The sequence below is a fragment of the Cebus imitator genome, unplaced genomic scaffold (genome assembly GCF_001604975.1).
Source record: "Cebus imitator isolate Cc_AM_T3 unplaced genomic scaffold, Cebus_imitator-1.0 Scaffold380, whole genome shotgun sequence".
NCBI classification, from domain to species: Eukaryota; Metazoa; Chordata; class Mammalia; order Primates; family Cebidae; genus Cebus; species Cebus imitator.
The window spans coordinates 1,785,861-1,809,253 of record NW_016107695.1 but is presented as its reverse complement, the minus strand read 5'-3'; the positions used below and the strand labels follow the sequence as shown (position 1 = coordinate 1,809,253).

At 39.3% G+C, this 23,393-nt stretch overlaps 1 protein-coding gene across 23 annotated transcripts in view; it reads left to right on the top strand.

Annotated features, from left to right (window-relative positions):
• Positions 1-23,393, top strand: part of AFDN (afadin, adherens junction formation factor) — a 103,730-nt gene that overhangs the window by 48,868 nt on the left and 31,469 nt on the right. For 16 of the 23 annotated variants that reach the window (XM_037731075.1, XM_037731073.1, XM_037731074.1 and 13 more), the window contains 8 exons: positions 392-412; positions 1,158-1,303; positions 1,639-1,733; positions 2,156-2,421; positions 4,053-4,196; positions 5,705-5,903; positions 9,655-9,758; positions 11,147-11,233. In XM_037731075.1, coding sequence (XP_037587003.1) covers positions 392-412; positions 1,158-1,303; positions 1,639-1,733; positions 2,156-2,421; positions 4,053-4,196; positions 5,705-5,903; positions 9,655-9,758; positions 11,147-11,233 — 1,062 coding nt within the window. The remainder of the gene's footprint in view (positions 1-391; positions 413-1,157; positions 1,304-1,638; positions 1,734-2,155; positions 2,422-4,052; positions 4,197-5,704; positions 5,904-9,654; positions 9,759-11,146; positions 11,234-23,393) is intronic. The other 7 variants (XM_037731081.1, XM_037731076.1, XM_017507623.2 and 4 more) reach the window with 1 other exon arrangement.

Below are 23,393 nucleotides of genomic sequence, written 5' to 3'. Positions count from 1 at the left end.
AATGGACTTTCACTTTATTAGGTACCTTTAAGTAAGTAGTAAGCACACCATATCATTGAAAGATGTTCACAAGTCCTTCCATTGGAAATCTTTTAAAGAGATCAGTGTGCTCATGTATGTTTATTGTAACATCATTTTTATTGATAAACTCTAAAAATTCAGTTAGTGATTGTGCCAGTGGTAAGAACATTAAATGAATCCTTTAGGTCGTATACTTCTAAAGGTGCTCAGAACCATAAATGAAAATGTTATTTTGAGAATAACATAACTAAATGTCGTGCCTTCATGTCGTACCTTCATATTAGTGTTTTGATTTTTTTAAACTATCATGATTGTTTACAAGTTTCTTTCTCTCGTTCTGCTTGATTTCCCCTCGTCTGTTTTTCTCCAGGAAGTAGACCAGGTTGACCAGGTAGGACATCTGCTGGGAGCTGATCCTAGCTGTGTTGCTTAGCCAAGTTTCTCATGCTGCTCCCATGTCAAATACAGTAATACAACAGCTGGACTGAACAGCTCATAACACTCATTCAGCAACTGAGACATGCAGTACTAAAACTCTTTTTGACTGTGCAACCTTTATCGGCATTTCATAATTTCTGCTTAATGCACTTCAGTGTGGATATGAAATGACAAAAGTTCTGTTTCTTCTCTTTATTATTTATCCTTGGTTCCTATTCTTTGGATCTCATCTGAGGTTGCCTGGCCTGCACATGTGGTCGGGAGAGGATGTGATAGATCAGTACTTGATACTGAGTTGCATGGTGTCCAAGCCAGTGACTACAAGTATCAGGGTGGCTGTGGGTAACCATGGATACATGTATGTATACGGCACAGATTACCAGATAATGCATGCTCTACAATTTGGTGTTACATTATTTGATATCTCCATTTCTCTGCTGATTCCATCTATAAATTGTAGCTAACTGAATCCATATGTCTATGTACATGAATCCTAAGAAGTAGTTGCAGTGGTTATTTACTTCCCATTGCTATGTACGCACCCAAATTGTTTTGCAAGTATCTGGTATCTGTGGTAAATACCTTGGTGAAATGGGAAGGTACTGGTCTATCTTCAGCAGCTTTTCAAGAGCATTCCTTTATATTTTTATTATTTTTGTTTATTCTCTGTTGCTTATGGAAATGTGTTCTGTCTGCAGAAACAGAAGAATATTGCAGGGGCACTTGCCTTCTGGATGGCAAATGCATCTGAACTTCTCAACTTCATTAAGCAAGACCGAGACCTTAGTCGAATCACGTTGGATGCCCAAGATGTTTTAGCACATTTGGTTCAAATGGCATTTAAGTAAGGAACACTTTTTGAAGATGGCACTATTCTATAGATAATTAAGTCATTGTTTTCTTACTCAGCTTTCCAAACTAATGTTAAGACTTGGATTTACCTTGATTGAAGATGAATATCAAGAAGCATACATTTTTGTAAAATGTATTAACTACATTTAGTTACATATTTACTATACTGAATTCAGTGAGCTATGTTTCAAGATTCCTAAGAGTAAAACTCATATTTTTTTAATGGAAAATGTTTTTTAAGAGTCCAGATTGTTTCACATGTGATAACATGTATGACAATAGCTGTCTGTCATGCTGAGATTACTTAAATTGTTTATGTATTTTCAGATACTTGGTTCACTGTCTTCAATCAGAACTTAATAATTACATGCCAGCCTTTCTAGATGACCCTGAAGAGAACAGTCTGCAAAGACCAAAAATAGGTTAGGATGTTTTTTTGGCTCTCCCTCTATTCATCTCTTCCTTCACATTTTGCATCATTTTAATGCTTAGTATAGGTAAGGGGAGGTATTTTTTAAATAAATGGGATGTCCTTTTGGGTTTAGCAGTCTTTAATAAATTTTAACTGTTTGTTTTGTTTACAAATTGTTGTCATTTTGGTGTGTCATGCTGGCCATACTCTTTCAAAAGTTGCTTAAGGTGAAGTTATGATGTTACGTGTAACTAGTTAATAACTATAGGTAGTTTAAGATCATACCACTGTTCCCTCTGGAATGAAGTTGGTATTTTTAAAGTGATTAAACAGCACTTAATACCATTGGTACCGTTATCTAAATTTACTGCACACTGTCATTCTTCCTGGATGACATTTTGGTCCTCTTGTCCTCTCATTCTGTCTGGGCAGATGACGTGCTGCACACGCTCACAGGAGCCATGTCCTTGCTACGACGCTGCAGAGTCAATGCCGCCCTGACCATTCAGCTCTTCTCTCAGCTCTTCCACTTTATCAATATGTGGCTGTTCAATAGATTGGTGACTGACCCAGATTCAGGGCTGTGCTCACATTACTGGGGCGCGATCATCCGTCAGCAGCTGGGCCATATTGAAGCATGGGCTGAGAAGCAGGGGCTGGAGCTGGCTGCAGACTGTCACCTGAGCAGGATCGTGCAGGTGAGTGCTGGTTGCCACTCCCTGGCTCCTGTGCTTTATAGTAAAGGTATCTGATCTTTATGATGGGCAAGAGCTTCGATGCAGCCAAACCTCGGTACTGTCTTTTGGGGTTTTTCATGTGTACAGATAATGAAGCAGTGCTGTATTAGTGCCTGGGCAGCCATAACAAAGTATAGATTATTTTTTCACTGTATTAATTGTATGCCATAATTTTTACTGTTAAGTATTTGTGCCTGAATAAATCGAAGAAAATGATTGCTTATAGGTACTTAAAAATTCAGAGTTAGAAATGATATCAAACAACCAGATTGTTCACATGGTTGTTTTCTGGTAATTTAATGTACACAAGCTTTGTTTCATACACAAAGTTATTTAAAATATTGTATGAAATTAACTTCAGTCTGTGTGTATAAGGTATATATGAAACAAATTTTATATTTAGACTTGGGTCCCATTACCTAAGATGTCTCATATATGTAAATATTTCAAAATTGGAAAAACACCCATATCTGAAACACCTCAGGTCCCAAGCATTTTGGGTAAGGGATACTGAACCTGTGTCAGAAACTGAGTAGCTTAAGAGTTGCTCCATAGCCCTGCAGGCCAGAAGTTGAAATCAAGGTGTCAGTTGTTGGTTCCTTCTGGGGGCTCTGGAGAAAGGATCTGTTCCAGGCCTTCCCCCACTCCAGCGTCTGGTGGTTTGCACGCCATTGGTGTTCTTTGGCCTGTAGATGCATCATCCCAGTCTCTGCCTTTGTCTTACGGCATTTTCCTTGTTTGCCTATCTGTGTCCAAAAGACTGCATTTTATAAGAGCACCAGACATTGGATCAACTAATCTTGTTTTAACTTGATTATTCCCTGTAAAGGTACTAGCGCCAAAAAAGATAACATTCTGAGTTATTGGGGGTTAGCCCTGCAATATAATTTTTAGGGGAACACAGTTCAGCTCATAAGTGGTAACTAGTTGACTGTAAATATCCTTAAAGGGTTCTTTATGTTGAGATCAGTAACATGTATTTCAGAATGCTTTAAAATGGATGATAATTAACCCTTAAGAATACAAAGCAAATCATATCCCAGTGGCATAACCAGCTCTGAGGAAATTTCTTAGATAGGAAAAACTAGGAGGTGATGTTTTGTAATTAATGAAATGAGTCATCTGCAGCTTAAAAACCTAGGACTTTTTTTTTTTTTTTTTTTTTAGTATTATATATAATTTTTTTTCTTGATACCTTATTTTTAAAAGAGATTTTAGTATAGAGGCTAGTCAGCTGGTTTTGAAAAGTCAGGGCAATGAAACTAGTCAAACACCAGTAATAGGTCGTCTCAATGGTCATGTAAATGTTTAGCTTTTGAAGACAGTTTTTAAAATGCCTCACGAACATAATCTAATTATACATACATGTCATGATAAAATTAAGAGGAATCTAAAAAGATGCCCTTTGCAAGATAATGGTTTTAGTTCAATTTAACGTATATAGTTATGTAAACGGAAGTCTGTTTCCTGAAATCATCCTGCATTTCAAAATTAAATTAGCAAGTTACAGTTTTGTGAATATTACATAAAGGATAATATTTATGAAATAACTTTAAAATTATGATATTTTTGTCCTTTATTCTTTTACATAGGCAACGACTTTGCTTACCATGGATAAGTATGCACCTGATGACATTCCAAATATAAACAGCACCTGCTTTAAGTTAAATTCACTACAACTTCAAGCCTTATTACAGAACTATCACTGTGCACCTGATGAGCCTTTTATCCCAACGGTAAGTGGATGGTGACACATTACCACACAGTGCGGGACGTGTTTGCACAGGGCAACTTGGATGAAAAAAACAAAAGGAAATCTTTTTTAATTAGTTGACTTATTTATTCTCATCTTACAAGATCTTTTTTTGTCTGAGTTAAGAGTTCAGTGAAAAAAACAGAAACTACACTCCTAAGCAGAAAGGGATTTTACTGAGGAAGTCCAGTTCTTGGGGAATCACCAGGAGGACTGGAGAGCAGATGAGGTGGCTGCCCAGGACTGCTGCGCTCCAGCGTGTGTTGCACCAACTGAGTGCTAGAGGGCGGCTGCCTCTGCCACAGGCCACCCCCTTATAGCCTGGCCGAGAGAAGCTTGCCATGGTAAAATCTCCCATTTCGTCCAGAATGGAGCCAGGACTTTTGGCATGCCTGCATCTCAATAGGAGGAACAGAGGGTGAGAAGCAGTGTCTACCACTGTTAGCTGTTTGTAAAAAGAAATGCTGTAGACTTACATATGAGTCATTTATGTAAGTGGATGGATGGATTCACCAGTATTGAGTTTATGCCAACAAGACATGCACAAAACAGCCAAAAACTGGAAATCACCATATCAAAAGTCCAAGATAAACATAAATCATGTCATAGTCAAATAAATAGTACATTGTAGTGAGAAAGAATGAATGCCAGTTAAAACAACTGGGATGAACAACATGACATAATGTAAAAAAAAAGCAGCCCCATGCAAAGTACGTACAAGACGCTTCCATGTGTGTACACTTTAGGAACAGTCAAAAGTACTTTCTGGTGATAGAAGCCCAAAAACCATTTCCTTCTTTTTGAAGAAAAAGGAGGGGACAGTGGTAGGGAATGGGGTGGCTACTCAGGTTACAGCGCTCTCTTTCTTGAACGGAAGTGAATGTGGTGGTTGAGCTGGCGTGTTTATTTTATTGATCTGTACAGTTAGGATTTGCAAGCTTTCCTATGTGTGGGTAATACATCAAAAGTTTTTGAATAAAAATCAACCATGAACTCGTAGTTCAGAAATAACCTCTATATATTGATATATTTCCAAACTGGCAAAAATACTGTGTAGATATTTTATCCTGGTTTTTTATATTTAACATTGTGTGGGCTTTTCTCTATATCATTAAACATTCTATACAAATATAGTTATTAACAAGAGAAAATTAAAGAATTATACAAGAAAAAAATGACTAGAAAAATTAACTTCTTGTGATTGAACATTTTCTTTTTATTTAAAGCTATAAGTTATTGAAAATTAATAAGTAGAATCTTGGTTCATTTGTAAAATGTGTGCACCCTGCCCGTGAGTTTGCTGCCTTGAGAAAGTTGATGATGAGCATACCAGTGGGGTCTGCACTCCCTCTGGAACCCTGCGTCTGTCTGCGTATGTGTGTGTGTGAGATAAGCCGTGCTGCACCCATCACACAGGCTTTGACTAGTTGTTGGTCACATGCACCAGGCAGTGAGCATCTCTTTTTAATTTTGCATTTGTTTTCCAAACAGGATCTTATAGAAAATGTAGTGGCTGTGGCTGAAAACACTGCTGATGAGCTGGCCCGCAGCGATGGAAGGGAGGTGCAGTTGGAGGAGGATCCTGACCTGCAGCTGCCTTTTCTTTTGCCAGAAGATGGTTATTCTTGTGATGTTGTCAGAAACATTCCAAATGGTTTACAAGAATTTTTAGACCCCCTGTGCCAGAGAGGTAAATATAGTCTGCATGCCTGAGTCTGAGCTACACCCCAGTTTGAAGCGAGCATTTTCTTCATTGTCCACCTCATAGAGTAGTCCTCTTATGTGGGAGTGCACCCTCATGCTGTCTGGAGAAATTTTCTTGGTGACGGAAGATCAGAAGTGTTGAGACAGAGAGCCCTTGGGGATGTTGGGTGATCCTGTGGTAAGCATCTGCTCTGCCCACTTGGTGTCAGGGTTACATTTTCTGCCTGGGCTGATAACAAGGCCTTGTATTGTTTCTCCCTTCTTAGTATTTTATGAGCATAGTGGATGGAATCATTAGCACTAAATTGTAAACTTTGTTGGTACCAGCATAGCAGTTGAGCAACACAAGCTTTGGAAGCAAACTGCCTGCGTTCTAAACCCACCTCTGTCACCTAGAGGCTATGCTGCCATTGTCAGGCGACCTTGGCCTCAGTTTTTTTTCCATGAAATGGGCATGTTGATAGTACCCAGCTAAGAGATTGTTGGGAGGACCGAATGGGTTCCTGTGGAGCATGCAGAATTCTAGCACAGAGCCATTGGGTATGAGTGCTGCTGTTGCTGCTGCTGTGGCCACTAGTGCCACGCTGGCCTATGCCTGTGTGCTGCCAAGACCCAAACTCCAGCATGTCGTGTGCTTTCTATGTGAAGGGCTTAGGGCCCTGAAAGGTTTGAGTACAACTGATTTCCCGGATTTTATTATGTCACCTTTACTACATTTTCTTGTGATCTATACTGATCGAAAACACCACAGTTATTTCTGATATATGAGGTTTTATATTAGACCAAATTTTAACCCCACTCTGCCACTTTTTCATAAAGTAGAAAACAGCTCAGATGAGTAGAAAGCTAGACTCAAAGTGTAGGGATTTGTTTAAACAAAAGTAATAACAATAAAGGTTTTATGCCCGTAGGTATGTGAATATGATGAGTGTGGTTTTTAACTTCAGTGAATGTTTCACTCCCCAAAATAAAATACGTTTTTATACCTTTAAAGATCTCTTCAAAGTGTCTGATAGTTAAAAATCATTTTACAAAGGCTGCTTCTTTAATGACGTGTGTTTCCAAAAGGTGCTCAAGTCCCAGTGCCATCCTCAGAGAAGCAGAGAGAGAGGCCAAGGTGAATCAGGCTGGGGTGAGGTCTTTCAGCAAAGTGTGTGTGAAGGAACAGGGGTAGGAGCAGGAGTAGGCAGGGAGAGCCTTCAGTCTTGGTACAGATGCATCTGTGATGAGGTTGAGGAAGGAGGAGGGCTGGATTGCAGTGCCCTGAGAAATGGAGTGGACCTGAACTAGCCACAGAGCATTAGTTCGTGCTCTGCCACTCCCTGGGAAAAGCCTCACTGTGTGGCAACACAGTGGTGGACCCAGAGGCAGCAGCATAGCTTCCAAGCAGCAAGCACTTGGCCACCACAGGGTGCTTTGAGGTATCCTTCTAGGTATGCCGCATCTCAGCAAATCAGAAACCATAGCCATTGTTCCTTCCCAAAGGCTTCCCTCGGGCACATGTTACTAAGGCCCTAGTTGCCAGATGATCTCCTCAAATACTGCCGTGGTATCTTAAAACCATGGTTTGTGGATGGCTGTCTCCTGCCGGGAACTCTTCTCCTGTCACATGTGGGATTAATTTAAACTGTTGAGCTTGACATCATCTTCCAGCCTTACTTCTCCACCTTGAAATAACGCACACTATATATGTTATTAACATTGAACTGTGTATTATATCTGTGCTGTTAACCTTTGTCAGTACTCCTGCTGTTGAACTTACTAATTTGTTTTCTTAATTCTAATCAGGTGTCCATTTATTTGGAAAACCTCAGTGTCATCTTAACACTTAACATGCCTCCCCCAGGACTGATTCTTAGATACTTGCTTCTATTTTTGCACTGGTCACATTGTGTTTGAAACATGTGCTGCTGTCTGTCCTCCACGTGGAGTGAGGGTAGGCCCCGAGAGCGTGCACTTTCTGTGATCCTCAGCACCTTACATGGGCCTGCTGTATGTTCAGTGCTCAGTAACTAGTTGTTTTTATAATTAATACCTTGCAAATAAGCATGCAAGGTGACTACTAGCATTTTGCAAATGTGTATAGTTTATAGTTTACAAGCAACTGCCAGTTTTATCACACGTGCCATAGGGCAGATGCTCGCCAAGTTGGAAATAGCTCTTAACTTAATGATAGAGTATTCTTCGTGACTTCCTCATAAACTCTTAAACAATTAATTTTAGGACATATGTAATATTTCCATGATCTTGGCATTACCATGTTATTTCATGTGTGTTAGATGATTGTACATGTAGCTTAGTACATGGATGCCTTTAGAAGTCTTACAAAGAATCAAGTGTTTTCTTTTACGACATCAGTGTTTTTAATGTTTCACACTCAATTCTTTACAAGTTGATTAAAGAATTACTTTGTGCCCTCAGTATATGTTCGTTTGTTGTCTTCATACAATACAGTTCTGTGAGACAAGACTGTACCACCAGCCAGGACGTATGCCTGGTCTGAGCGAAGTACATTCCTTAAGCTAATAAAGCAAAACCTCTATTTGTAGTATGGTCCAGAGCTTGTTATGGAATGTGGCCCTTGAAAAAAAGAAAATAATTTATAGTTGTTCAGATTTCAAAATCCTGATAAATTAGTGATTCTCTCAAACATGAGAAAGAGAAGCAAGTTGTAGGTTATATTTTCATGAATCTGAATTCAAATAGTGATTTAAAAAATGAGAAAGTAAAACTTAAGTAAAATTACTTTGTATACTTATTTTAACGGAATATGTTTTTGACATCTCTTTTTTTGCCTACCTTAAATAACCTCATAATTGTCCACAAATAAGTCAGAATTTTCTCCTTGTTGAAGCACTGAAGTGGATGAGACTGTCAGCTACTGCCAGGAAAAACTCCTTGCCAGTCCAAGCTCTTAGACCACTTGAGACTGTGGTGAAAAGCTGCACAGTCTGTCACACAGGACACTCCTGATGGATATTAACTGCTAATATCGGGAAGAAGATGGCAGTAGGGAAAATTTACTACGATTGTTTAGGGCCTGTGTGATAGGACTTGGTCAGAAACATTGCTGAGAAACAAAATAGGTTTTGACTAAATGAAGAATGACATACTTTGAATGAAAGGCTTACTTTGACAAAGCATGTCATTTGTCCCTGATGAAAATATCAGAGACACTCTTGAAAACATGAAATGATTCTGAAATTTATTTGTAAGAAATTTAAATTAGTATGAACTTAAAAGGAAATTTGGACAAAGAGTAATGATGAGGAGTCCTAGAATTGTTGTACAAGTTACCCGATAGCTTGAACATAAGTAGTTGAACCCAGAGTCTAATGTGCTGGCAGACACCCCATGTCATGTTGTTTCTGGCTCCTTCCCTCTTTTCTTTCCCTTTGCTAAGTAGATATTCTGAATGTTATTAAGGACCTCTTAGTGTAGTGGAGTAAACAGTTCTCCAAGGAAGTAATGACAAGGCGATTTGATAATTCCTTATAGAAGTAAGAAAAAAGTTCTTTTGGAACACAGAAGAAGGGGAGGCCAGTTTCACTTTACTGCTTAATGCTGAAATACTCTGGGACCAAAACAAATGGATAATTTTAAATGTCTGGTAATTCAGTTTGCAGAGGGAATAAAGGTGTAGAGTAAGAATAATCAATACTGGGTATTGGATATTAAGCAATCGGTAATTAATCTTGCTTCCCTTATTTTGACAAGATTTCTCATTTCCTCCTTAGGATTTTGCAGGTTAATTCCTCACACACGTTCACCAGGTACTTGGACAATATATTTTGAAGGTGCAGATTATGAAAGTCACCTTCTGCATGAGAACACAGAGCTGGTAAGAATTTTGAGGGTACCATGAAGTGAAATGGATCCTTAGGACTTGAAGATTCGATGCAGATTCGTTTCTTTCTTATACTGAAGATTGATGTGATTTAAAATCAACATTAAATACCGGTATTATTCAAAAATTTAAAAACCATAATTTTTATATATATATTTTTTCCTCCCAAGTCATGTCTTTTACAGTTTTGTCTATAAGCAATGGTGCTTTTTAAAATAAAGAACACGTATACCCATGGTTATGCCAGTCTTAATGTTAATATATATTTTTAAAATATATTAATATGATAACCTTAAAATATTTTCTTAACATTCTTTGGCAAAAATATTTCATTCTTTTATAGTCAGTTCTGCCTTGTCTTAAATATATATCAAGCTATTTCATAATATTTTGTATCTTTTTGTGAAAGAGTGGTAAATTCCAGGATTTCCCAGCTTTTTACATGTTAAGGATAATTCTGCTTTGCTTCATATAGACAGTTTTAACACAAACAGGATTTTTTTTTTTTTTTTTTGTATATTCAAAGTAATTAGTTTGGCTCCCTAGCATACTTTAGGTTTGAGCATTATATCATGGCCATCTCCAGAAATTGAATTAATTGATGATTGTCTTTTATACCAAATGGATGATCACATTGAACTACTGACAAAGTGAACTTACCCCTAATACTTTTTTGTTTGTTTGTTTTTGGAGACAGAGTCTTGCTTATTTGCTCAGGCTGGAGTGCAGTGGCTCAATCTTGGCTGCAGCCTCTGCCTCCTTGGTTCAAGCATTTCTCCTGCCTCAGCCTCCCAGTAGGTGGGATTACAGGTGCCCACCACCACTCCCGGCTAATTTTTTTGAATTTTTCAGTAGAGGCGGGGTTTCACCACATTGGCCAGGCTGGTCTTGAACCCCTGACCTCAAATGATTTGCCTGCCTCGGCCTCCCAAGAGACCTAGATGTTAGGTCATCTTTGTTATAACCAATGTTTGCAGTCCTCCCCATAGATAGTGTAAAATAAGTTTAAATTTCCTCTCTGGAAACACATACAAAAAGACTGATAATTTATTTTGAAAGATAATAAAGTAAAAATTGAATTTTGTCCTTATGATCAGACTTTCTACCTGATAGTAATGGGGGTTTAATTTTGTTTTATAAACTAAGTTTTTCAGTTCCCATTTAAATAGCATTTATGACTAGATTCACCGTTAAGACTTGAGACAAGAATATTTAGTTTACCAGATTAATACCTGAGGAATAGCTATATTAATTGAAATTTTTTTTTTTTTACTGCTTATCTTCCCACCCTTTTTCTTTCCCCATTTGCTCCAATGCATGATTGACTAGATCATGAGTTACCTAACCATACAGAAGCACTTCCATTTGTTTTCATCCTTTAGGCTCAGCCTCTGAGGAAAGAACCTGAAATAATCACTGTGACCCTAAAAAAGCAGAATGGAATGGGCCTCAGCATTGTTGCAGCAAAGGTAGGCCAATTAGTCATGTGAGAGTTGTCCTCTCCATTCTTTAAACATGGAATCAGTAGTTGTCAGAGTGGACCGTGTGGGAGGACTTTCCCACCTGTGAATAACGTACGTGTTCAGTTCTGCTTCTGTGTGGGTGAGGAATGCTGTTACATGAATGAAGCCAGTGTGCTCACTGGGCCCAATTAGTTGAGGGATGATCTCCTACTCTGAGAATGTAGCTAGAGTGATACCTCGAGATTGAGCAGATGGTACTCAGAAGGAAACAATTTAAAGGCATAAGTCAAAACTTGATTCGCACAGCAGGGAGAGAAAGCATTGGTAGAGTAGAAAACTGCATAGTGGAAGTGGGGCCCAGGTTCATCACCTCATCATGTTCTCAGACCCCAGTGCATATAAGAACCCCTAGGGACCTTGCTACACAAGGAGATTTCTGGTTCTCATCTCCAGGTGTTCCCTTCCAGTAGGTCTGCCCTGGAGCTTAGGAAATGGCATTCTTAACCTTGGCCTTCTGTGGTTCTGACAGATGTTGACTGCTGGACTACCCTCCCAGAATTCTTGGGGTTTGAATCCCTTTACCCGCTAGTTTCGGCAGGATATTTAAAACTACACAGATCTTTTCTTTCAGTTAAAGAAATGAGTATTGTGACTCTTGGCATTACTCATGAGCCTCTTCCACCATGTGAATCTCAATTATGTTTGCTTAGAGTGAATTTTAGCTTTGAATCATAGCTATATATTTTCAATGAAACAAACACGTTTTTAGCTAATATTTAATAACTAATGTTTCAGTCAACTTTGCTAATATTTTGCTTAAAAATAACACTTTGGCAACTACTATTTTTATTTTTGTTTCTATCTCTAGGAATATATGAAAAGCTTGAAAATGTTATATAACAGTGTGATAGAAGTGCCTTCCGAATTACACAGTTAATGTGTCTTGAGAAATGTTTTAATTGCTAATAGTCAAACATTGTAGTTTCTTTTTCTTTATACCAGATTTATATTATCCTATATATTAATTTGGAAATAAATGGACTGTCATTTGAAACCTTGACATTCCCATTGCCTAGAGACCTGTGATTTTTAAAAGGTTACACTAAAGGTTTTTCCACCTCAGCCCCTCTAATTTGTAAAGGGTCCAATTTGAAATGAGGGTATAGGGGCAGGCCATAAGGTCAGCTTCTCAGCGAACAAATCTAGAAGTACGAGAAAAAATGTTGAGGTCCTGGCTCTGAACTGAAGGCTAAATGGTGAGCTAATGAGTGGTCTGACAAGTACACAGGCTCTGCCTGGCTGGGCACATTTGCATCTCCTGTCCCATCATACTGCAAGGCCTTTTTTTATTTTTATGTTTTAATTTTGTAGAGTTTGGGTCTTGCTCTGGCACCCAGCCTGGAGTGCAGGCAGTAGCACAATCACAGCTTTGAACTCCTGGGCTCAAGTGATCCTCCTGCCTCAGCCTCCCAGGTAGCTAGGACCATAGGAGCATATTACTCCGCCTGGCTAATTTAAAAGCTTTTTTTAGAGACAGGGTCTCACTATGCTGCCCAGGCTGATCTCAGTTAAACTCCTGGCCTCAAGCAGTCCTCCCACCTTGGCCTCCCAAAGTGCAAACAAAGCGTTTGTGTCCTACTTTGTAAGGACTTCCTGGCAGCTCTCTACTCATCTCTGTCCCATAAATCAGGGTACTTTCAGAACTGGAATTAGATGATGAGGAGTCTGGTATCTTTCCCTCTCAGACTGACTCTGTAGCATCTTCACGGTAGTCATCCCTACTCCCAAACACAGTCCCTGGCGTATAATAGGCAAAAAATACTTGTTGAAAAACAGCAAATAAGAATTTTTTTTTTTTTAACCAAATGGATAGTTGATTTGCTCTTATACATGTTTAATCATGGAAGTTAATTTATTTAAGATAACAAATTACCAACTGCATTAGCAAAACTCTCACTGAATTAGCTATGAGGAAAATTTGTTAGCCATAATCTTAGTCATAAATGCCTACAAAACAGTATGTGATCAAGATCTAATGCAGGTGCCATCAAACTTAACCTTTGTGTATTTCGGAGAAGTGACAAAGATTAGTGAGGGCATCATGGGAGAAGTGGAATTTAAGCTGGTCCTTGGAAGAAACCTAATTGGAATGAAGGAATAAAGGAGAAGTATCGTAGGTGGGAGTGAGAGCACAAGCGAGGCTGGAAGCGGCAAGTCTTGTGTACGCCTCATTTGGATAAAGTGAGACCTGTGCGACTACTAGGGAGAGGGGAATAAGGAGGGCAGAGTGTTTAATTAGTTTTAAAACTCTTGATTGATAGATTAAGGAGTCTGTACTTGATGTTATAGGCACCACAGATAAATGCAGGATTTAGAATAAAAGAGTAGCATGATGAAACTGACATTTAGAAGGCTTTCTCTGGATCTGATGTACAGGATAGATTAGTAGAACCTGGGACTGAAGGTGGGCGTCTGCTTAGGAGTTCATCAGAGGAACCTGAACCCTTTAGTATATGGGTTAAGGTGCTGTGTGGGGTATAGCAGGCTGCCTCTCAGAGACCAAAGCCTGTGGGATTCACCTGCGCAGGCAGAGGGTGGTCCAGGGTCTGGCAGCCCACCTCACCGTCCAGAATTTCTGCTTACTCCCGGTAAGGGTCCTGCTCACAGACCATATTTCCAGGCTGTTACAATTTGAGGGACCAGGACTAAAACATCTGGAGATGTGAAAGGGGAAATATCAGCCACAGAACTGTGTTTTCTCTCTGCTTACCAACTGAGTCAATGCCCATTTTCAGGAAAAAATCAGAATTAAAAATTACTCTACCATTCTCAAATCTATGGACAAAATTTAACCTCCATATTTTCTGTTAAGTTTATCCTGTAACCTTATTTTAAATGCTCTTCTTATCTGAGGTTTTAAGAGAGTGGAGGTAGATGTAGGGGGCTTCCGTTATCCGTTTCCACCTCTTCCAATTAAAAAAAATATAGACTCAAGTCTGATTTAGCTCAGCATTCAGTCTTTCGGAGTTTTTGATCTCTCGTACGATTTCTTGATGTATAAAGGAACCACATTACCTTATAGCAGGAGAGAAGGAGAGGAGCTCTGGGTTCACTTGGCACTTGCTCACCCTCTCTTGGGCGTCCTCTGGCCTCTGATTGTCTGTCTCTGAATGTTAACCTCTGTTCTTGCCAGGGTGACGGGGCAATTAGGACAGCAAACCGGGTTGAAAGTCACACCTGCGTTTTCTTCTGTTGCCAAGATGTCCGTGATCTTAGCCACTTTATCAGCACATGCCCTTTGACCGCTTGAGGGACCAGACAGAAAACTATGAATGAGGAGTTACATGGTAGTATAAAGAAAGGCTTTGTGATGGTGCACCTAGACAGAGCTGCGGATTTTATTATAGGTGAAATAAGGACCCTTGAGATTTAAGTGAGGCATGATATGATTAGAGTGCAATGTTTAACGTTTATTTTTACAACTCTGGAACATGGATTAGAGACACTGAGAAGCACAGCCGGAGACTAATAGTAAGTTGTACCAGTTTCCAGCTGAGAGGTTGTGGAAGCTTATGGTAGGGACGAGGCAGTGGAGATGATGGGATAGTTTGCTGTGTGTGCAGAGGACAAAGACGTTCTAGAGCAGACCCCCGTGAAGGCAGGCATCTTCTCTTGTTCACTTTTGAAGGGTTGACAGTTTCTGGTCATAGTAGGTACTGATACATATTTGTTGAATGGCAGCTTTTGGACTGGTTCGTGAATTGGCAGTAGTGGATGAAAGAGGGAAGTATCCAAATGAATCCTGATTTTGTATTGGGCAACTGGGCATATGGAGATGTGATTTACCAAGACAGGGAAACTGAAGAGGGGCAAGTGTGGTGGCATTGGGCATTGAGAGTTCAGCTTTGAATGTGTCACACTGGAGATGCGGATGCCTGTTGAAGTGAGTGAATATATATTATCTAATAGATAGTTGGATAGTGAAGCTCAGAAGGTTAGAGCTAGCGGTAAAATTTGAATGTCAGCATATAGATGCTCTAAAGGAAATAACTTAAAGGAAATGGCCTATTAACTGGACAGTGTACCATTTTCAGAAATGAAGCGTCTATTAACGTCTTTTCTTGAAAAGAGAGAAATGAATCTAGTAGTTCCCTGGCATACTGGATTACTAAATATATTCATCCTTTTCCAGTTAGCTTGTGATTTCTGGTACTTGGAAAGTCATCTAACACATAGACACTGCTGAGATTACACTGTATAGTTGATAGGTATGTGGGTCTGCATAAATTACTATAGTAGAGTGGACTTACTTTTGAGATTTCAGGGGTGTATTCTGAGTGAAGGGTAGGGCAGTATACAGGGGGATTTCACCGCTAGCCCTACCCTGAGCCTGTTGGTGTGGTGGCGTCACGTAGGATTCTGTTCATGTCTGGGCTCTGCAGTCACGCCGCTGCCATGCAGGTTCTGCTCCAGCCACTGGCAGCCTTGGAGCTCTGAGCACATCGCACCCCCTTCCAAAGCCTTAGTTTCCTTCCCTTTAATATAGCAGTAATAGTTACAGTTACCTCAGCTCTTCAGAGAGAGAAACTGTGTCATGCATGTTGAGCCAGTACTAGATTACCTCCTATTTGTATTCTTGTTAGTATCATGAGTGTGTGGTGTATATATATATATTTTTTTATACAGAAGAGCCTATAGACTTGTGTAGTTAAACTTTACCCCCAGTAATTTGTGTGTTTTTGTTGTTTTCTGTAAGCTGCGTGGGTTTTGTATTTGGCCCATTCTTTTTTCCATTTCTAAATTGGTGTATGGCTTAGCTGCTGTAACCCTGAACCATGTTTTGGTGTTAAGTTCCCTGACTCGCCTTCCACATGGTAGTTAAATTTTATGGAATCCAGATGATTTGGAAGTGGTGTGGGTATGCAGTTTACTTTTTAAAACATTGCTTTTGGGGACATTCAGCAAGCTACTTCTTGCTCAACCGTGGGACAACATGATGCTTCCTGTTTAATTTGGATTTTTAAATTACTAACAATTCCTTCCTTTTTGTTTTTCTAACTGTTTTTAAAGTTTAAAAGTACAAAATGAATGGTAATCATAGTGGACTGGTTACGTAAGAGCCTGAATATTGCGTTAGTTCTAGGTCGTGTTGATAAATGCCATACCGGGTCATCACATCCAGTGCAGAATGTGGTGATCCTGGTCTTGAAAAACCAGCTGTGTTGGATGCTGTTGAAAACTGAGAGAAGTAGACAGTTGTTTTTTCAGTTCAAGAAGTTGTTGTGGTCCCAGAAATGAAAATGTGGTTCTCTGTTGTTGGAAGAATGCAGTCAGTGGTGAGTTTCTTCAGGGTGCTGTTGTCGGTGTTCTTTCTTATGCATGCTGTGATCTTGAAAGAATGCGTTTTCTTTTAGTATAACTTGTTTAAACCTGTCAATAATTAACTTGCTTATGAAGCAACAACCATTTAATGTAGCTTATAATTACATACTCAGTTTTTTTTGCTTTCTGTTTTGTGCTGCAAATTCTTAAGCTTCATAAAAACATAAGGCTTCTATATGCTGCTTATTTAAGAAAAAAGCCATATTTTATCCTGCTGAGTATAATATGGTGAAGGTTGCTTTAAATATGATAACTGCCACTATGTAACTTGCTGAGGTCGTGTATAAGAATATCCATGATGTAACTTACTTTTGGCCCCATTAGGTGGTTTTAACTGTGTACCCTTTCTCTAAAACCTGTTTTTTTCTCTAAAAGTGACCATAAAAATGACACTTTTAAAGTACTTAGGATATTTTACTATTTTATTTAAAAATAAATGGTTAATTAATGCCTAAGTATCTTCAAGTTTATGCTTTTAGACTGTATACTCATGTAAAGTTTTAAGATCTTAAAATCTTAGCTTAAAACATGGAGATTCCTATGCCCTAAAAATGAGAGGGTAAAGACAGTGTTTATTAACATATCTTCTCACTGTTTAGAGAGTAACATTCTCACATGAACTGTAATATAGTCCTTTGAAGACTTTGAGACCTTCTTTAATTGTCTAATTATGACCACGTGGGAAAGAGCTAGTCAAACAAATGAAGTCAGGAAATTCTGGCCTCCTTTTTAAAGTCAGTTGCAAAGTTCCTATTGTGCTTACAATTTCTTCCATGGAGATAACAGAAACATCTTTCCATTAAGTTGTATGAAGCAACACAGTGCCCCTCATGGCTTCTTATGTATTTGGAAACAATATATTTTTGTGCCAAAAGCGAAATAGTAAATTATATAAAAGAATATTGTTTTTACCTAGTTTATAGTTTTGTACTAAGTACTGATATCTTGGATTGGCTTAATTGCTGGATTCAGATACAGCATTAAAATAACGTAATAGGAATGTAAAATGTTAATCCCCTAAAGAGCCATCATAGAAAATAATGATATTTGTAGAGTTACCTGGATGTAAGATCTTGGCTGTGAGGTAGCCCAGAGGTTCACACCGCCCTGGGCTTGCCCCATCTCTCTCAGTGGAGGCTTAAGCCATCCAGACCCACCCATCCATCCCCTGTGCAGGCCAGGACTCTGGGGAGATTTGTCAGGATTCTCAGGGTCACCTCCAGTGGTCTCTGAAGCCTAAAAATCTGCGGGTCACACACCACTTTACTAGGCCAAGGAGAATTGTGCGCTCTGTCCTGGTGAAATTCACACTCCCTGCAGATGTGACATGTGGTCCTCTGGGGTTCATGAGCCTCCTGCATCCCATCTGCGGGACCACCTTCATTCTCTTGTTCATTTTATGAAGAGGAAAGAGATAGATGTGGTGGTGTTGGGTTTGTATTTCATACAAAGCATAAACAAAAACCAGAGCTGGAACTGTAGCCTTGCCCACAGCACCAGACCTGTTAGGGATAGCTCACCACTGACTTTCAAGGTTGCTGGATGCAGAATTTATATAAAAAGTGAATTTTAGAACTGATTATTTCAAAATTAAGGTAGTTCCTACCCAACAAGAGAGATCTTTAGAATGTTTCTAAAACCCTAGCCTGGATTTACTTGTTTGACTAGAAATAAAGCAGTTGAAAAGCCCTGAGGAAAGCAGCAAGTGGGCAGAGAGTCGGCTGAAACATGCCTGATGACTGTGAAGTGTTTCTGGGCTCTGAGGTCATTCCAGCCCTGTATTGTTCAAAAATCTCTAGCCAGAGAACCCAGGCTAGGTTTTCTTACCTGAGAACAATAGGGTTGGATTCATGACGATTTTGCCAGCATATCTTTCTTCCTCCTGCTCCTTTTTTTTTTTTTTTTTTTTTTTTTTAATTTTTTTTTTTTATTGTGTTTTAATGATGTCTTTATGCTGTTTATCACGTTGTACTCCCACACGCACTCAGGGTTTGCTGCTGGAATGTTGGAAGCCTAGGCTCCTCCTGACCGAGCCTCCCTGTGTGTGTGGGGAGACTACCTACACTTCTACAAAACCTCTCCTGAAGAGGCATAGTCAGAGAATTAGAGAAGACGTTTGGGGAGCAGTGTTTCCCTTGTTGCCATTTCTCATCGATTGCACAAAGCAACTTATAGGTGCGTGCTTCTTTCTCAGTTCCAGGGAAAGCTGAATGTATAGCAGCTGAGTTGTTTCTGTGTTTTATTGTAATTTTTGGTAACTTTTTATTTCTTGCCATTCTCTCTTGTAACTCTGCAGGTAAATTTCAGATACAGCTTTGCTTCATCCTGTTTTTGTCCTCTCTTTCTTCTCTCTCCTCTCCCTCATTAGTCCCATCTCCCCTCTTTCCTTTTTAATGGAAAGAAAAGCAGTTTCAAGATTCATTTTAAGACTAAAATGTTCAGATCAAACAGGCAGTGCTTTGTGTTTTCCTTTTTGCCTTTTCTTTTTTTAAGGACAAAATCTAAATCTTCTGTCAGTGTGTACTCCAGATCGGGTATCCTCTAATATGCTGAAATTATGTTGAGGGGCGCAAATGCTGAACATAGAGGTTTAGATGCTGCACCACAAATGTTCTCAGGGGCCTCCAGAGGCGGAAAAGTTGATTTAAAAAATTGCCTCTGGTATTTTAATTCAATTCTAAAATTGTACTTACTGAAATTTTTAATTCCTGGTCGTTTCAAATCTGTAACTGCTCTTCAGGAGACTTCTGTCCCAGCTTTTCTTTAATAGAATTGATTTGTTAAATGAGGAATGAGTAATCCTGAATATGATTATTCTTTTAGTTTTGCAAATAATAAATGGACTAAAATGCAATAATATCTTTTCAAATACCATATTAGGTACCTTTAAGCAAGTAATTCTTAAAACTATTAACCCTTTTGGATTTATCTGTACTGTTGTTTTCTCACAGAAAAGAAATAGAATTACCATTAAATGAATTTAATTGTGTGTGCATATAAATATAAAATAGACACTAATTATTTTAATAGATTTTGAGTTCAGCCTTACTAAACTACATTAGATTGTGCTCTGTTGTTTAAAAATAAGACCTAAATTAAGTGGTTTAAAATTTCTGAAATTAACAAATTCTATTTCATAGTTTTTTGTTTTGTTTTGTTTTTTTGTTTTTTACCGTAGGCAGTACAGTTCTCATGTATTCAAATGAAGTGGGGTGGGTAGAGAGGGCTCCATAATGTAAGGGAATTGTTGTGGCTTGATAGGTGACAGTTTGCTGAGGCGTCTGACCAGCAGCAGAGGCAGTTAGGGATGTGGCAGAGCTTCTTTACTCTGCTCTTCCTCCGGTCAGGGCGTATATTCCAGGCCTGTACTGCCATGGCCAGATTGAGACACCTTGAACGAGCAGACACCTTCTAGTTGGACAGAGATTGAGGTGATTCAGGTTGAAGGGAATTGCCCATATTGATGTGATATACATAGTCAGACATTTCTTAAGAGTTATTTCATCTCTGGTAGCTATAATTTTGTTTTTCTAAAATAATTACCAGTAGAACTGTAATTTCTCCATACAGCAGTTGTAGTTAACAATTTTTACGACCAGTTTATGACTGTGGGCTGTACCTGAAGTTTAAGTAGGATCCAGATAAACAGAGGTGGTAGAAGGGAAGGGCATGTGAACAGGGCCCAGCAGGTCTGCGGGAAAGGAGTGTCTGTGCAGAAGGTGGAGGATCCGTGGACGGGGAATGTGTCCTCTGTGAAGCCGAAGCAGTCCGTGAAGTAGAGGTCCAAATGCCAACCAGAATGGGGACACCTCTTAAATTATCCAGATCCATATTCTTTACTTGCGCATTATTTTGTCTTTCTGTCTCTAAGAGTATTTTCAAAATATATTTCTTGATGCATTGTCTGGACTTTTAATTAAATTCAATTTTTATGACCAACCTTGAATAGACCTTTTAGATTTTAATGGATGTTTTGAATTGAGGTCTCTAATAATCATGAATGCTTTTTACACTTTTTTTGTAGAGACAGAGTCTCACTGTGTTGCCCAGGTTGGTCTTGAGCTCCTGGCCTCACGCAGTCCTCCTGCCACAGCCTCCCAAAGTGTTGGGTTGACTGCCACCATGCCTAGCTCTATCATGAATGCTTACTTCCTTAAATGAAAACCTCTTTTTGTGACAAACAGATATACTTACAAATTCAGTTTACTTGGAATTTAAAGAAGTGATGCTAACTTAGAATTCAGATACTTTCTGAATATATAAGAAAAATAGAATCTGTCTTACTTGTGCCTTTTCTGACAATCATGGGTTTGAGATCCCTTCCTAAAAGGGCACATTGGGTACACAGCCTGAAGTGCTTTTCTGTCTATCTCTCTTTCCAAACTAGTAATTTCACAAAGTTTTATTGCTAACCCATATACAATGGGCATATCAGTTGCTTCTTAACTTACTAAACAGGAAATTGACCAAATTTCTTACTGATCAGTGTTAGTAAACTATAAGGCAACCTAATTGAGAAGCTGTTCTGGAAGGGATAGAGCTCCCTATACTCAAGAAGCTTCTAGTGGAGTTGGAAGAAGTAGCCATTTGCAGAGGTAGCTATAATGCAGGACACAGTGATTTCACTGCTCAAAAAGAACAAAGAAAATCCAATGTGATGAGAACATTAGTGAAGAAGAGATGATATCTTCCCTGGCACTGGGAAGGTGAGTGGGCTGGCAGGTGAGCTTTGGAGATGAATGATGGAGAAGATTTGGCATGTCCCCTGCATCAGAAAGACAGTTGCTGTAGAGAGAACATAACTAAGTCAAGAACACGAGAGTGGGAGGAAGTGAGGGCTGATTCGAGTGGAGAATGATGAGCGAGGTTTAAGCTTGAACTTTGGTTCATGAAGTCGTGAATACCTTGTGCAGGAAGCTGCTGTGGATTTTTACAGCAGCTGGCGGTTAGAAAAGTCTGCTCAGGATAGTGTTATCTGCGCTGTGCTTCAGGAAACAGAAGTGGACGTAGGGAGACCAGGAAATCAGTTAAGAGGAGAGTGTCCTCATTTTGCCAGTATTTTTCTGAAATTCATAATGCAAGCTTCATCCTATTTAAAGGTAGATAGTACATTCACATATCAGTAGTACATGATCAATTTTGCTTCAGTACTTAAATTTAGGCATTAAATTTCACATTGCTTATAGTATCATAAATCACCTGTCATAAAATGGTGTAGGATTTTGGGTTCTTTAAATGCCATGTGTCGTTCACATGGAGTCCACATCTTCAGCGTGCATGTTAACTGTCTGCTTGTGTAGGGTGCTAGAAAGGAAAAGAGCCTAGTGCCTGCCCTCAGGTGTGTGATGACTGCTGTGAATGAAGGAGCTGAAAATGAGGTGACAGTGCCATGAGACTGAGGTTCATTGTGAAGCTGGAAAAAAAGACCTCTTGTGAAAATGAAAACCGAGAGTGGCGGGAGAGCTGACTGACAGGCAACGGCAGCCGTGCGTGCAGGTGAAGCAAGACAGTCCCGCCCTCACTTTCTCATCGTTCTCTTTTATGATTTTAAAAAGAGTTTTGTTAGTGCAGATTGTCCTAAGTACCTGCCAGTTTTTTGGTCTTTAAAATTGTGATCGTGCAAAGAATACCAGAAATGGAAGGAGGAGGCTTGATTTATTGTTTTAAAATATATATTTGGCATTTCCTTGTTTATAATAGTGTTACTAAAAATAATATATTACTAGTATGACCGCTAAACATTTTTCTTGTCAGAGATGGTAATAATTGGCTATCTTATTAAAGGGATGATTTTTATTCTTTACATTACAAGGTCAGGGTTATATTAACCGGAAGATAATGCCATGCGAAAATGTTGCAAAGTGCCCATTCTCACTGACAGTTGGCATTCTCATATTCAGTAAGCATTGCTTTTCTGTCAGGTAGAAAGCAGAGAAAAAAATAACTAGTGCTTGTAGAACTTTTTAAAAACCTGACTAAAAAGGGAATAGGCATGCAGCATTTTCAAGGAAAAAAAAAAAAAAAGAAAGAAAGACTTTCAGCACTCCAACAAGAATTAGTATTGGATTACTACAAATAAACCGGTTGCTCAAGAATAGCAGCAGCTCCAGGATGGCAGGGGTTTTTGTCTGTTTTGTTCATTGATGTGTATATGGAGCTTAGGACAGTAGAGGCACTTGGTGGATATTTGTTCAGTGAATGAGATTGTCATTTAAACAGCCGAGGCATAGAATTAAACAGTTATTCATGAATCACATAAAATTATTAAATATGTAAATAAATTCAGTTAATTATCTTATGTGTGAGAGATTACCTGATTTAACAGATAGGGATGGTGGGGCGCGTGCTGTGTCTTAGAAGTCTTTTTCCATAGCGTGTCACAGTTCCCTTGATTCAAAAAGCTCAGTCTTTGCCAGCTATCCCAGTAATGCTTTTTTATGGCAAAAGGATCCATTCAAGGACCACAGGTTGCATTTGGCTGTTGTGGTGTGTGGACTCTGCTGAATGATTTCTGAAGGGAGGTAGCAAGTGGGCCGTGAGGCATCTCGGACTGGGCCAGAGAAGTGTTTTGAGGTGAGAGTGGAAGCCATCCATGGGGGAGATGCATGGACAGACATAGGGTGTAGGGGTTAGAGTGGAAGGCATCCACGGGAGAGATGCGTGGACAGACACAGATAGGGTGTAGGGGCTAGAGTGGAAGGCATCCACGGGAGAGATGCGTGGACAGACACAGACAGGGTGTGGGGGTTAGAGTGGAAGGCATCCACGGGAGAGATGCGTGGAC